Source organism: Phragmites australis, chromosome 19 (assembly GCF_958298935.1).
Source record: "Phragmites australis chromosome 19, lpPhrAust1.1, whole genome shotgun sequence".
Lineage (NCBI taxonomy): Eukaryota > Viridiplantae > Streptophyta > Magnoliopsida > Poales > Poaceae > Phragmites > Phragmites australis.
This window is the reverse complement of record NC_084939.1, coordinates 5775842-5789437: the sequence shown is the minus strand read 5'-3', so window position 1 is coordinate 5789437 and position 13596 is coordinate 5775842. Positions and strand designations below refer to the sequence as shown.

General features: G+C 44.1%; 1 protein-coding gene across 1 annotated transcript; it reads right to left on the bottom strand.

The window, feature by feature from the left end:
* Positions 1-12088: 12088 nt before the first annotated feature.
* On the bottom strand, positions 12089-13596 carry LOC133899873 (uncharacterized). Its single transcript, XM_062340902.1, has 4 exons — positions 13106-13596; positions 12964-13022; positions 12485-12602; positions 12089-12330 (listed from the first exon to the last, which is right to left on the bottom strand). Exons 1-4 carry the CDS (start codon positions 13315-13317, stop codon positions 12249-12251), a joined length of 471 nt encoding a protein of 156 aa, XP_062196886.1. The 5' UTR covers positions 13318-13596; the 3' UTR covers positions 12089-12248.

The following is a 13596-nucleotide window of genomic DNA, read 5'->3' as shown; positions in this document are numbered from 1 at the left end:
CAATTGGTCCCAAGACTAACAAGATCCTGCCCCCAAATTTTCCTATCGAAAACATCATTGATTGGACTAATTTCTAATATAATAGCTAGTTTTAGAACCTGAGCAGAATTCTCTAGATTTATAACATCATCCTGGACGATGCTGCTGTCCCAAAACAAAGCATACACGTACTAAATAGATAAAGCAAAGAGATGAAATTGATCAGCAACTGCATCTAGACTCAAAATTGACAAGCACACTCTGTAATGACAGCAGCGTCCAAACCAGGAATCACACAACGGGTAGTTCACTGGAGTACAAAATCAAAACATGTATCTCGGTGTACAAGAATAGACCAGATATATACACCAAGTAAAACATCCAAGGCTACCAAATTGCTGAGACACTGGAGAATGCACATGTCTATCTATTGTACTAAAAAATCATGTCCAGTCTGAGCATAAATATTCGTCATCAAGCATCTACGAGTATGTAATCATGTTGTCTAGAACAAAAGGAGAGAAAATTCATAGAGTAACTTGCTGAAAAGCACAGATGACCGAGGCAAGGCATGGCTCTACTTGGGATGTTGAAGAGGAGAGGAGAGGAGAGGAGGAAGATGGCGGGAGGTGTTGTCACTAACCTTGGGAGCGAAGATGGAGAAGGAGTTGTGGCCCCAAGTGGAGAGGGGAAGGAAGGAGGGTTCGTCGGGGAGGCTAGGGCCGAGGACAGCTACCAAATCGGGGACGAGGAGGCTAGGCGGTGCGTTCGGGGATGAGGAGGTCGGGTGACGTGTCGAGGATGAGGAGGCAGGGCCGACCTTTTATTTACAATAAGTGACGGGTGATACTTATAGGTGACAAGTGATATTCATCACCCGTCACCTATGACTTATATGTATATAGGCGAATTTGGTATCAATATTACAAATTTGACATTAATATTACAAATTAAAATTTGACATTAATATTACAAATTCAAACAACTTGAAACCTAAAATTCAAATTTGACATTAATATTAAAATTTGATATTAATATTACAAATTCGACTCTGAAATTCAAATTCACCGTTTTTGTGATTTCTTGATATTAATCCCTTCGTTATGGTTGGAGCACAGGTATGGAGTTTTCTCGCTTGACGAAAGGCATGGAACGATTGCAGTAGCAAAAGGGGGGATTTCATCGAATTGATTGAACTCCTCCTCATCAACGACGTTTGCAACTCTGACGATGCGCCTTTTCCCAGCGAGAACCACATGGTGTTTCTTATTTGTTGTGTTAGTCACATAAAAGATTTGGTGAACATCTTTAGCGAGTAGGAAGGGTTTAGACTTGTATCTGACATGTTTGAGATCAACGCTGGTGAATCCATACTTGTCATTAGTGACACCCTTTGCCCTATGTACCCAACGGCATCGAAACAGGACTACCTTGAATCCCAAGTAGTTCAGCTCCCAGATCTCCTCAATTTGACCGTAGTATGTGCCCCTCTGCATGTCGTTGTCATAAGCATCTATATAAATACTACTGTTCTGGTATATGCTTTTCTCATCTTGGGCAACCGTGTAAAATATGTATCTATTTATATTGTATCCTTGATATGTCATAATTGTGTATATAGGACCCGATGCTAGTTTTTTTTATCAGAGCACTTGTAGGAGTACTCGATTGTACGATTTGATCTCGGAACCAAGTGGTGAACCTTTGCATATGTTGCCTTGCAACCTAAGCTTTGGTCTGCCTTGGATTCTCTTCAAGTAGCATCTGCTTGTGCTCATTGATATATGGGCACACTTTGCTCATTTGTTTCAGCACGAGAAAATGAGCTTGGTCGCATGCCTTCGGATCAAGAGTTATTGCTATCTTCCCCAGAATCCCTACACATGTGAGCCTCCCCTCATGGCGAGACTTGGGCATGCTAATTGGGTTATTTAGGTCAATGTAATTAACATACCACTCCAATGTCTCCTCCGTCGTGTAACTCTGCACGATGCATCCGTCAGGAAAGGCTCGATTCCTCACGTACAACTTGAGAACGCCTCTCATATGGAAACATGTGATGCAAGAACATGAGGCCAAGGTAGTGTATCCCCTTCACAAGGTGAGCAGTGAGATGTACCATAATATCGAAAAAGGATGGTGAGAAATACACCTCAAGAATACATAGTCTCAAAGTATTTTTTTTTAGCTCCTCCAGCGCATCTGGATCGAGCACCTTTTGTTCAATTGCATTGAAGAAAAAGCACAGGCTCAGGATAGCCTCGCGAACCTTAATTGGAAGGATGTTCATAATAGTTACCTTAAGAAGTGACGTAATCATCACATGGAAATCATGGGACTTCATCATGACAAAATTCATTTTCAGCTCTTTCACCGAAACAAGTCTTGCGATGTTGGGTGAGTAACCGGAGGGAACTTTCACACTGTGCAAGAACTCACAGAATTCTTTTTTCTCCTTCTTGGAGAGAGTGATAGCTGCTAGGGGTAGGTGTTTTTCTTTGTTCGTATCATGTGCATGGAGCTCCGACCTTAAGCCTATTTCCTCAAGGTTAGCTCGTGCGTTCTCATGATCCTTTTCTTTTCCCTTCATTTGGAGCAATGTATCGATCAGACTCTCGCAGATATTCTTCTTTACATGCATGTTGTCGATAGAGTGACGAACATCTAATTTTTTCCCAATACTCTAGCTCGAATAGTATTGATTTTTTGTTCCACATTCCTAATTGCTCATCATCCTTGGAGGATTGTTTTTTCTTGCCAAGGATAACATTGATATTCTTAACCTGATTGTGGACATCTTCCCCGTTGAAATGTCTTAGAGGTAACACTTTCTCCCTTATACCATCGAACTGCTTGTCAATATTTCGGTACGATTGTTCCTGGGAAGGAAACGTCGATGCCGCATGTATACTATTTTCTTTGAGTTGTCCAACCTCAAATTGCATGTGTCATCTAAGCAATGGGGGGCAAGCTTTAGCTTTTCTTTTGGTCTGGCCTGATAAGTTACGAAGTGTTGACAGATCATTTATGGTGACGAACAACATGGCATACAAGGTAAAGTACTCTTGCTTGTACTGATCTCAAATCTAGATGCCTTCTAACCAGAGTTTCTTAAGATCATCGACTAAAGGCCTAAGGTACACATCGATATCGTTGCAAGGTTGTTTCAGTCCTGATATCAAGATCAACAACATAATTTATTTCCTCTTGTTACAAAGGCTAGGTGGAAGGTTATAGATAGACAATACAACAAGCCAGGTGCTATGCGAGCTACTCATGTTACTGAATGGATTTATGACGTCTGTGCTCATAGCAAATCTAATATTTCTTAGTTCATCAACAAACCAACTAAATGTGGAATCGACGATTCGCCACTAAGCGAAATCCGCCGGGTGCCGTATAATTGCGTCGTTCTTATGACCCTTCTTATGCCAACGCACCTGCACCTCCTTTCTGTTGGCAAACAAAGGCTTCAGATGGGGAATTATAGGAAAATACCACACCACCTTCCTAGGAGGCCCTTTTTTTTTCCTCCGTCCCTATCACCATCGTCATTTCTACGCTTATATTGATAGGTTCTGCATACGAGGCATTGATCTAGCTCTGCATACTCTCCACGAAACAAGATACAATCTTGCTTAGATGCATGCATTTTTTTTATTTCCAAACCTAAAGGACAAATTATCTTCTTCACGTCGTAGACGCCCTCGGGCACCAAGTTCCCCTCCGGTAGCATGTCCCTTAGCAGATCCAGCAATACTTCGAAACTCTTGTCAGTCCAATCATGGGTTACATTCAGCTGTAGAAGCTTTAGGTTCTCAAATATCTGCATGTACTTATCCTTACAGTTGGGATAAAGAGGCGTCTTGGAATCCCGCATAGATTCATGGAATTTAGCAAACTCACCATTATTATACTTATTATGCCGCTCGACATCCAGCACCATCTGGTCCACATTCTCCACAAAATCCTCGAGAATACTATCATTGAAACCTAATATGTCCGTGTCCTTGAGATGATGATCCATTTCACTGGGTGTAAGTCTTTGATGCACACTGTCAGCATGGAGGGCCCGATCCTTCTCTCCCTCGTTAAGGCATTCCTCGTCATGTTTGTTCCAACATGTATAATTCTCTTTAAATCCATATATGACCAAGTGTGCATGGATATTGTCTAGTTTCGTGAACTTCTAATCATTCCTGCAGTCATGACATGGACAATACATTGTCATTTTATCATGATCCTTCATATCCGCAAGGCAGCACTCATGAAATGCTTCACCCCACTTAGGTACTCCGAACAAGTCCGGGTCTCAAGGTTCATCCAACTTCTGTCCGTCATCTACAATTAATGTAAAAACATTCATTCTTCATTAATAATTACCTTAATTTCATGGATAAGCATGCAATTAAAGATTCTATGCAATTACACTAGACCTGTGGAATCTCACGGTAGATCGGGCAAATCTAGTACCAAATCTAACATAAATACAACTCACTTGTAGTAAGATTTTGGATAAAGATGGAAAATGGCTGATTACAACTCAAAACACAAGAAATTTCCTAAATAGGGATTAGATGAGGAGGAAAGGGGGGATGCAAACCTTCAAAGACCTAGCACCAATTCAAACCTCAAATTAACAAAATATTAGAGAGTCTCTAGAGGAATCGGAGAAAATCACCAATCTACTATGCGCGCACAGTGCTGGCCAGTCTGGGCTTGCACAGTAGTGGGTCAGATTAAATAACAGAGATAAGTCATAAGTGACGGGTCATAAGATTACGTGTCACTTATGACTTATCATAAGTGACGAGTCGTAATATGACATGTCACTTATTACTTATAGAGGGAGACCCGTCACCTATGCCGTGTTATAAGTAACAGGTCGTAATATAACCCGTCACTTATAACTAGTGTGGGGAGACCCGTCACCTATGACCAGGTCACAAGTGACAGGTGTAGTTATAACCCGTCACCTATATCATAAGTGGCAGGCAGTATTATAACCCATCACCTATGTAACACCCTGAGTTGAGCATGTTAATTAGTTACAAAATTCACTCCAAATTAAAAAAATTTAAGATTAATTAGGCTAACGATGGGTTAAGAGAATAGTTAAGTAGATGTATATGTACCAGTATGTATGTACATTCATGTCTACAAGTTGCTTAAGTAATTCAAAGTGCACTAGATTCAAATTCGAAATAGTCTCTGCATTAAGTTGGTTCATTGCATTAGTTTGAGATTTCATGGTTCTTATGTGGAGGTTTGAAATTGGATGTCTCTCAATTTCAAACCTGCTCTTCGATTCTGTTGGCTCCAATTCAAATTGAGTTCAAATCTTTTGTTTGAAATCCTTTCCCAAAGATCCTTATCCAAATTCAAATCAAAGTTCAAATGCTCAAAATAAAGTTAATCTTAATCCCAAGTCAAAACTCAATTTAAAATATTCCATTTTAAATTTTCCCAAAATTTCCCCCCTCTCTTTTCTTTTCCTCTTTTTCCTTTTCTTCTTCTCTTTTTCACTCGGGCCGAATTCCCCTCCTCCCTCTCTTTCGCAGCCCAACAGCGGCCTTTTTCTTTTTTTCTTTCTTTCTTTCTTTCTTCTCTTTTCTCCTCCGGCCGCGCGCTGAGCCTAGCCTGCTGCGATGCTGAGCGGCCCAACTCCCTGCGCCGTGCCGGCCCGCTCGCGTGAGCGCGCTCACTCATCCTCAACGAGACGCCAGGCCACGCGTCGCTCATCCAACCGCGTGCCTGCGCACCTCTCGCCTTCTCCTCCCTCCAATGCGGTGCGCTCATCGCCAGTCGCCGGTCTCTCTCTTTCCCGCCGGAAATATCCCGCGCCCGACCGGCCTCCGCTTCTCCGCTCTCTTCATTCCCTCTCCGCCCATGCTCTCTTGCCCATACCGTGTGACTTTTCGCGTCCGCATGCGTGGCCGTCGCAGAGCGCCCACCCCACGGGAAATGCGGTGGGCGCCGATCCGCCACCTCACCGCCACCCCACTCGCCGATGTCCGCCCAACGTCACGCACGCACCGCCTCCGTGCTCCCTCTCTCCCTCTCTATAAATAGCAGCCCCGCATCTCTCTCTCTTCCTCTTCTCTTTTCTCCCCGCCACAGCGCAGCCGCCATCGCCATTGTTGCCGCCACGACCCTTTCACCGCCCATTTGCCGATGATGTGCTGCTAGGGAGCAGCGGTGAGCCATCACTGTCCTCATGCCGCCGTCCAATCGTCGGGAGCCCGACGGGAAACCATCCACGCCAATAGCCGAGCATTGCCGCCGCCACCTCTTCGACGAGTCGCTGGCCACCGACCCGCTTCTCCTCGTTCTTGAGCTCGGTGAGCCTCTTGATTCCCCTAACACCCCCTTAGACAGCATGTAGGCGACTCCCGAGCCCCCTTCTTGCTTATCATCGTGCGCCACCGCATGATTGCCGCGCGCCGCCGTGCAAAAGTCACCGTCGACGTGCTTGTGCACTCTATGTGGTCACCGACCATCGTGCCATGTGCTCTAGAGGCCTTAGAACTCTTCCCCGTGTTGGCTTGGCCCCTCCCCATGGAGGGGAGGTGCTGTCCAGTTGCGCCGCGCCGCTGTTTCCTCTTCAGCGATGAACTGGCATCGTCTTCGCCGTCGACCGATGACGAGATGCCCCCTGTCAAGTCCGTCGTATCATGTAGAAGGCTAACGCCTGCTCATCGTCGTGAAACTCCGACGAAAACCCAACCCCGGCAACCTTTCTGGCGATGCCCCAACAAAGTTCCTCGCCACCGACCGAATCTTTCCCCCTTCTCCGCCACGCGCTCGCGCGCGCAAAATCGGGCCATGGCTCCATCTGGCTTGGCCTAGCCACCGGCCTCGCTGACCCAGCCGCCAGACGAGCCGCTGGGTAGGCCGGCCTGCCTCCGCGTCCCGTTAGCCAACCAACCCAAAACGCAAACGAGCCTGCACAGTGCGGGCCCAGCACTGTACAGCCCAGCTCATCCAAACTCGAACCTAGCCCATCTAGGCCAAAAATACTGTTCATGTGGGCCTAAGTTACTATTCAAGTGGGCCCCACCTATGAATAGTGCCATTTCTTAATTTCTCGATTTAAATTTTGATTAATACTTCCAGGAGCCGTAACTCCTCCATTCTGGCTCCGATTTTGGCGATTCTTTCGCCAAAATTCATCTAAAATCGAGATCTACTCATATGTCCATTAGGGCTCAATTGGCTTTCCATTTGGTGTTTAATTGATTCTTCTTTAATATCGCCATTATTAATCGTAGTCGCGATTTCAGGGAAACTCGAGTTCTGCGAGTGCTACGCCGGAAGTATCCGGAGTGAGGAGGATATCGATTACAATTAAGACTTCGAAGAAAACTCCGAAGAAGGCAAGTCCTATTTTCTTGACCATATTGAACCTATGTTTTCGAATAATATACAAGATCAACTAAAACCGGACTTATTATCGTATGTGCTATATATTGCGTTTTCTTTCAAACTACTTGTAGTAGTTAATCCTATCAATACTGCCATGCCATACATGTCATCATCCAGAATACATATCACCCTAAGAATACCTATTGTTAAATATATTAACGATAGACGACGCCTTGATATCTAGCATGCTTAGGATGGAATACGTCTCCTCGGAGACATCGCTTTTAAAAACACTCCTCTTCGGAGGCAAGAGTTACAGTTATCAATGACAACTCATATACCATGCCTCTTTGATGGTTGTGAATTCCATGATAGTCGTGAAATCCTTGATGCCATGTGGGACATGGATGGTGATGTGTAAAAATGGGTGAAAACTATTATGGCGCAGGCAGGTAGAGTGGTCCTCCAGGGAGGATACTCTTGGGGGCTTGAGTTACATGATGGTATTCATTGCCCATGAAGATGCCTGGCCCGGCCGCTTAAGGACCGAGTCATTTCGCCACCATGCCTTAGCGATCCCATGCAACCATGCGTCCTGTATGGGCAGAACTTGACTTTTTCTTCACCGGACCGAGTTGGGCATTATACCAGGAGGCTGAGAGCAACGAGCAGCCAAGGGTCTATCAGTCCCGCTATTTGGAGGTTTCAGGAACCGGCTTAGGCTTAAAAAGGGATGCTGGCCTTCGGAACATGCAGCTCTGGGACTTGGCGTGTCTCGTGGAAAAGCCCAGCAGGAAAGGTGTCTGGAGAGTCTCGGTATGATTCGCTCCTCCGCTTGCAATGGTTAGAGGCTGAGCATATCGCGTGGGTAAAGTTATACAACCTCTGTAGAGTGTAAATCTATTCGAATAGCCGTGTCCATGGTCATGGACATGCGAAGGCAGAACCTTTTTGACTAGACTCCGGGTGTGTGAGTTTTGATGAGTGAGTGTGTGGACTAGATGTCCGTGTGATGTGATTCCTGGCTCACACCGCTAGAAGCTGTGTGGCACTAGAGGTATACCAGATGTGATAAAAAGGGATTGTGGAGTGAGGTGTAGCCCCTCCCAGGGCCGAGAAACCCCAGATACAGCTCGTCACTTGTTTTTGAATTACTTAAAATATTGGAAGTCGATCATAGTTGATACAATTGATAATCTGCATAAACTACTTTACGCTTAAATCTAAAACGTAAAGCCTATCCTTAAATAAACCCCTTTATACATCTATCAACACTTTGAAGTAGTATAGGGCTTGCTAAGTACCTTCTGTACTCACTCTTGCTATCATTTAGATGAAGAACCCAATGTTGACTCCGCCGGAGGTGAAGCCGGGGATGAAGATTAGTCTCTAAGGCTGCGTTCGCCCCCTCGCTGCTTGTGGCTTGGGCTTTTGCTTCCGTTGTGTGTTTTGCTGGCCGTTAGGCCAGGTTTGTAATATTCAGTGGTTTTTGTAAGCCTTTTGTACCCCCGAACCTTGCTATTTACATACGAAGTTTGACTGTGATATTACAACTATTATACTATGCTTATCAGCTACGTAATCGAGGGACTGATACAGGAGGCACAGGAGATCCCGGTAATGAGGGGTCTTACAACCTATGACCTACAATCAGTGACAGGTCTATACCCTATCCCGGCCCGAGGCTATATAAGTGACGGGTTATATAATGACCCGTCACTAAATCGTGTCTCCTTTGTCCGTTTTTCACGTAGTTGTTGAAGTTAAAAGGATCAAATGGTCTAAGAGGAGGTGAATTGGACCTTAATTAAATTTTTTCAAATGAAATCTAGAAAAAGTAAATAATCTCAGCCTAGATAGAGAAAATCGACTACAAAGACCAAACTAGATGGAGTTTTTACTTGTAAGAAAGTAAATGCTCAAAGTAAATACATGAGAGTAAAGAGATAGGTAAGAAGACACCAAATTTTTTTCCGAGGTCTCGAAGAGTTGACACTCCCCCTTATCCTTGTTAGAGCATCCACTAAGGGCATCGCTCCCCTAAGCCACCAAGACTCAAGTGCTCTCTAGTGATAGCCACCTCTCTATCTCCGGATTAGCAGGCTTCAAACCAAGAACAAAACTTCTTCTTGGGGCTCTCACAAGAACTTGAAGAGCTCACCAAGATACCTCCAATCATCAAGACTGGCTAGGTGTTGCCAACCACCAAGAGTAATAATACAATAGCTTCACTTAACTCAAATCAAGCCTAAACTATAGCTAGATGCACACTTGCTACTCTCCTTGTACTAATGATGCCCTTAATCTTCAATTAAGACCTTTGCAAATCACTCTAGTGCACTCCCTTGCCTCTTGATATCGCACTAAGTGTTTCAGATCATCTGAATGGCAAAAATCACCAGGGAGACGAAATGAGGGGATGTATATATAGGCTAGAGGTCCAAAACTAACCGGTGCCCAACCACCCACAGTTTTCGTGAACGTCGGATGATCCGTCATGCACAGGTTCTAAATGTCAGACCATGCAGCGTGTATCGTCCACCCAAAACTAGATGTTACTAGCCATTACTGCACCAAATGCTTCAGTGAAGCCTCCGATGTATACGCCAGACCATTCGGCGTGAATAAGTCTATTTTCTAGTGATCAGAAAATCTTCTGGACTTCACTCCGATGAAGCATCCGGTGTATACGCCAGATCATCCGATGTGTACAAATATGATTTTCTTCTTCTGAAAAATATTCCGGTGTAGCCAACATCACTTCATCGGATCATCTAGCATGTACAAGAGCGCCGAGATAAAAGCTCTAACATGTACAACGCTTTAGCGTCGGATCATCTGGCGTATAGAAAATTTTCAAAACTTGTCCAATTCAAACCTCTTTAAGTTCTAACTTCAACTCATCCATAGGCTTCTCTGAGCTATCTAGTGCTAGAATTTCATAAGTGTGCATCCAAGAAAAATTAGACATAACTAGATCAAGCTACTACTCTTAGTCCCTATTTATAGTACGGTCAAAGAACGAAAAAAGATCATATGATACTTTAAGTGCCTTTCATATTCTTGTGACATTTAGAACTAGAAGGTCTTTAATCTTAGCGTTCATATCCTTTGATCGCTCATCCAATCAATTAAGGGACCAAGATCATCTAACAATATTATGAACTAAATTTTTAATTGCTCTTCAAAGCAAATTTGTTAGACATAATGATATAATTATCATTAATCATCGAAATACTTACCACTTACCTAAGGACCTAGATGCTATTAAAGTGAATTGTACTTTGGAGGCAACAAGCTAGTGAATGCAACTTAATATGGTATCTGACATAGAGGTCTAGAGTTTGAGATTGGCAGCACAATTTAAATAAAATATTTGTAATCAGTCTTATTTCAGATTGAAGTCTTAGGGATGCTTGAAGAATAAGTGAAACCGCTTGCTTTTCTTTGTCAGCTTCAGATTTTAGAGGCAACTAGCCGGCTCATCCAGCTCAATACTTACAATTATAAATGTCTCATTATTCATGAAGCATCAATGCTTACTCGATCCAATTATATATATATATATACACACTGTATGTATATTCTGCAGGTATGGTCACTGTAGTTCATGTCTGCGCACACCTCATAAGTTACAACTCACAATGTTTTGGGTTGTAACTCACAGTGTTAGCTTTTCGTGTTGTAATTATGTATTTATGGACGTAAAGTTGTAACTGGTCTACCTAACAAGTTGTAACTCACAGTATTTCGAGTTGTAACTGTAGAATGTGCGCAGTACGAATAACAAGTTGTAACTCACAGTGTTAGCTTCTCGTGTTGCAATTATGCATTTCTGGACGTGAAGTTGTAACTGTTCTACCTAACAAGTTGTAACTCATACTGTTTCGAGTTGTAACTGGAGGATGTGCGCAATGCGAATAACAAGTTGTAACTCACAATGTTAGCTTCTCGTGTTGCAATTATGCATTTCTGAACGTGAAGTTGTAACTGGTGTACCTAACAAATTGTAAGTCACAGTGTTCCGGATTGTAACTGAGGGATATGCGCAGTGCGAATAGCAACTACGCATAGGTGCAGAATAGCCTCGCCGTATATATACATAGAAAAACGGATAAGAGCAAGATCTTTGTTACAAAATAGAAAAACATATATTTTAAAATCGGAAAACCGACGAACGAAAAATCTTAATTTAACGCACTTGGTGTTAAATATGAGTTATATATATATATATATATATATATATATATATATATATATATATATATATATATATATATATATATATATATATATATATATATATATATATATAACAAAGATCTTGCTCTTATCCGTTTTTCTATGTTTATAATGTGTGATTTTCAATTTTATATTAAGGATTTTACTGTTTCCAGTTTTCCTATTTTATAATATGTGATTTTCACCTGATTGGCCGGCACATTAAATATTTATTTAAGTTACATCGCGTTAAATAGCGCAGATTGGCTCTAAAGCAGAGGGACGTCTAATTTGTCTAGAGTTATTTTTTTCTCTACTTTTCTTTCCGTTTTTAAATAGCATTGGGCTCATTTGACGCTGGCGTACAGCTGAGGAGATAAAGCTCGGAAAACTTTTGAACGAGATACACTGTGGGCGGGAAGGCTTGGTGAGACTTGTTTAGCCCACAGATGAACTACTGGCAGTCAACACCCCCAACAAAAAAACTGGAACCTAGGCAAAACACTTAAAATCAGCTGTCAGCTCAGTAATGTAGTAGTATTTCAAGATTAACTTGTATAACAGTCTTGGAGCCCTAGTAGTATGTAGCATGACAACACATTTGGAAAGACAAAAAGAACGGCGAAATGGAACGAATCCCGTTCCCTGCGCCAAATGCGCGGATCTTTCTCATGCTCCTTCATCTAGTTGTAGGCATTGTTTAGGTAGAAGTACAGGCCGGCCAGGGCAATGATCCCGACGACGACAGCGATCGGCAAGGCTTGCCTGCAAATTATGTAATTGGCAAAATTTGTGTTAATTTCGTTAATTAAATCTTATACCAAGAAACTAACGACTGCACAATGCTGATGAATGCGTATATGAGAAGTTTAGTGTTGTGCAATGTCTTCTTTAGTATTTTTGAAGCTTGGTGAATTACCCTATGGCTTCGTCCTTCTTCAGCTGCTCCTTCCTCGACTTCCGGACGTCGGTGGAGTTCGCGTTCTTGGACACCGCCGGTTGGTACGGCTTAAACCTTCTCTTCGGAGCTCCACAAACTGCATTGGCAAACAACAGTGGAGAGCCATCTTCAGTGAAGAGGAAAGGAGTATCATGTTCATGTGGCCAGTCATTCTCATTCATAACTAATAACACTACAATGTATGCTAACAAAGTTTGTGTTTGTCCGGAACCAGAGCATGCGTGTGATTCTCCAAACTGTCGCCATGATCATGCAAAACCAAGGAGCGATGCAAACAGTTTCTCACTGTCATACATACCTTAGGATGTGCAAGAATCTACCATCTTGCAAACTCTTTGTAACCAACAATACCGGCGTGGCACAATGCAAATGAGGCACCAAATGAAATCAAGATGCTGAACAACAGCATACTTGTCAGGGAATCTGTTCGTTCTCACCAGGGCAGAAATACTTGTCAGGCAGCTTCTCAAACGGAGTCCTGTCGTTGTATATGTAGCTGCAGCACAAGCAGAGGCAGATAAGCCACAGGCACACGACGCCACGCGCGGCCTGACCACCAGAAGCGAGCGAGCAACTCACCCGCAGTCGCGGCAGATGTAGGCCTGCTTGGACGCGACGCGCATCGTGATCCGCGCCGCCGTGGCCGACCTGGCGACCGGCCGGCGCGCCGGCGCCGGCACCCGCACCGACCACGGCGCGCAGAACGACGGCCGGGGGAGCGCGTGCCGGTCCGACGACGGCGTCCTCGCCGGCGCGCGCAGCAGAGACGACGTCGGAGCCTGCAGGGCCATCGCTGCAGGCTGCAAAGTCCCCGCTGACGCGTGCAGGAACCAGCACGCTAAGCCAGGGACGAGGACGCGGCAGAGCACGAGAGCTGGACGTGGACGCGGCGAGCACCGGAGCAGAGCGATAACAGATGAGGGAGCTGGAGGAGATAAGAGGGATCGATGGAGAGGTGATTGGTGGCAGCTTGCAAGCTTGCCTTTTTGGTGTGCGCGAGGCGCGTGGTGAAGTGGAGCTGGGCTGAGAGGAGGTGAGGGCAGTGTGGAAGCTGCGTGGCGTCCAGAGTG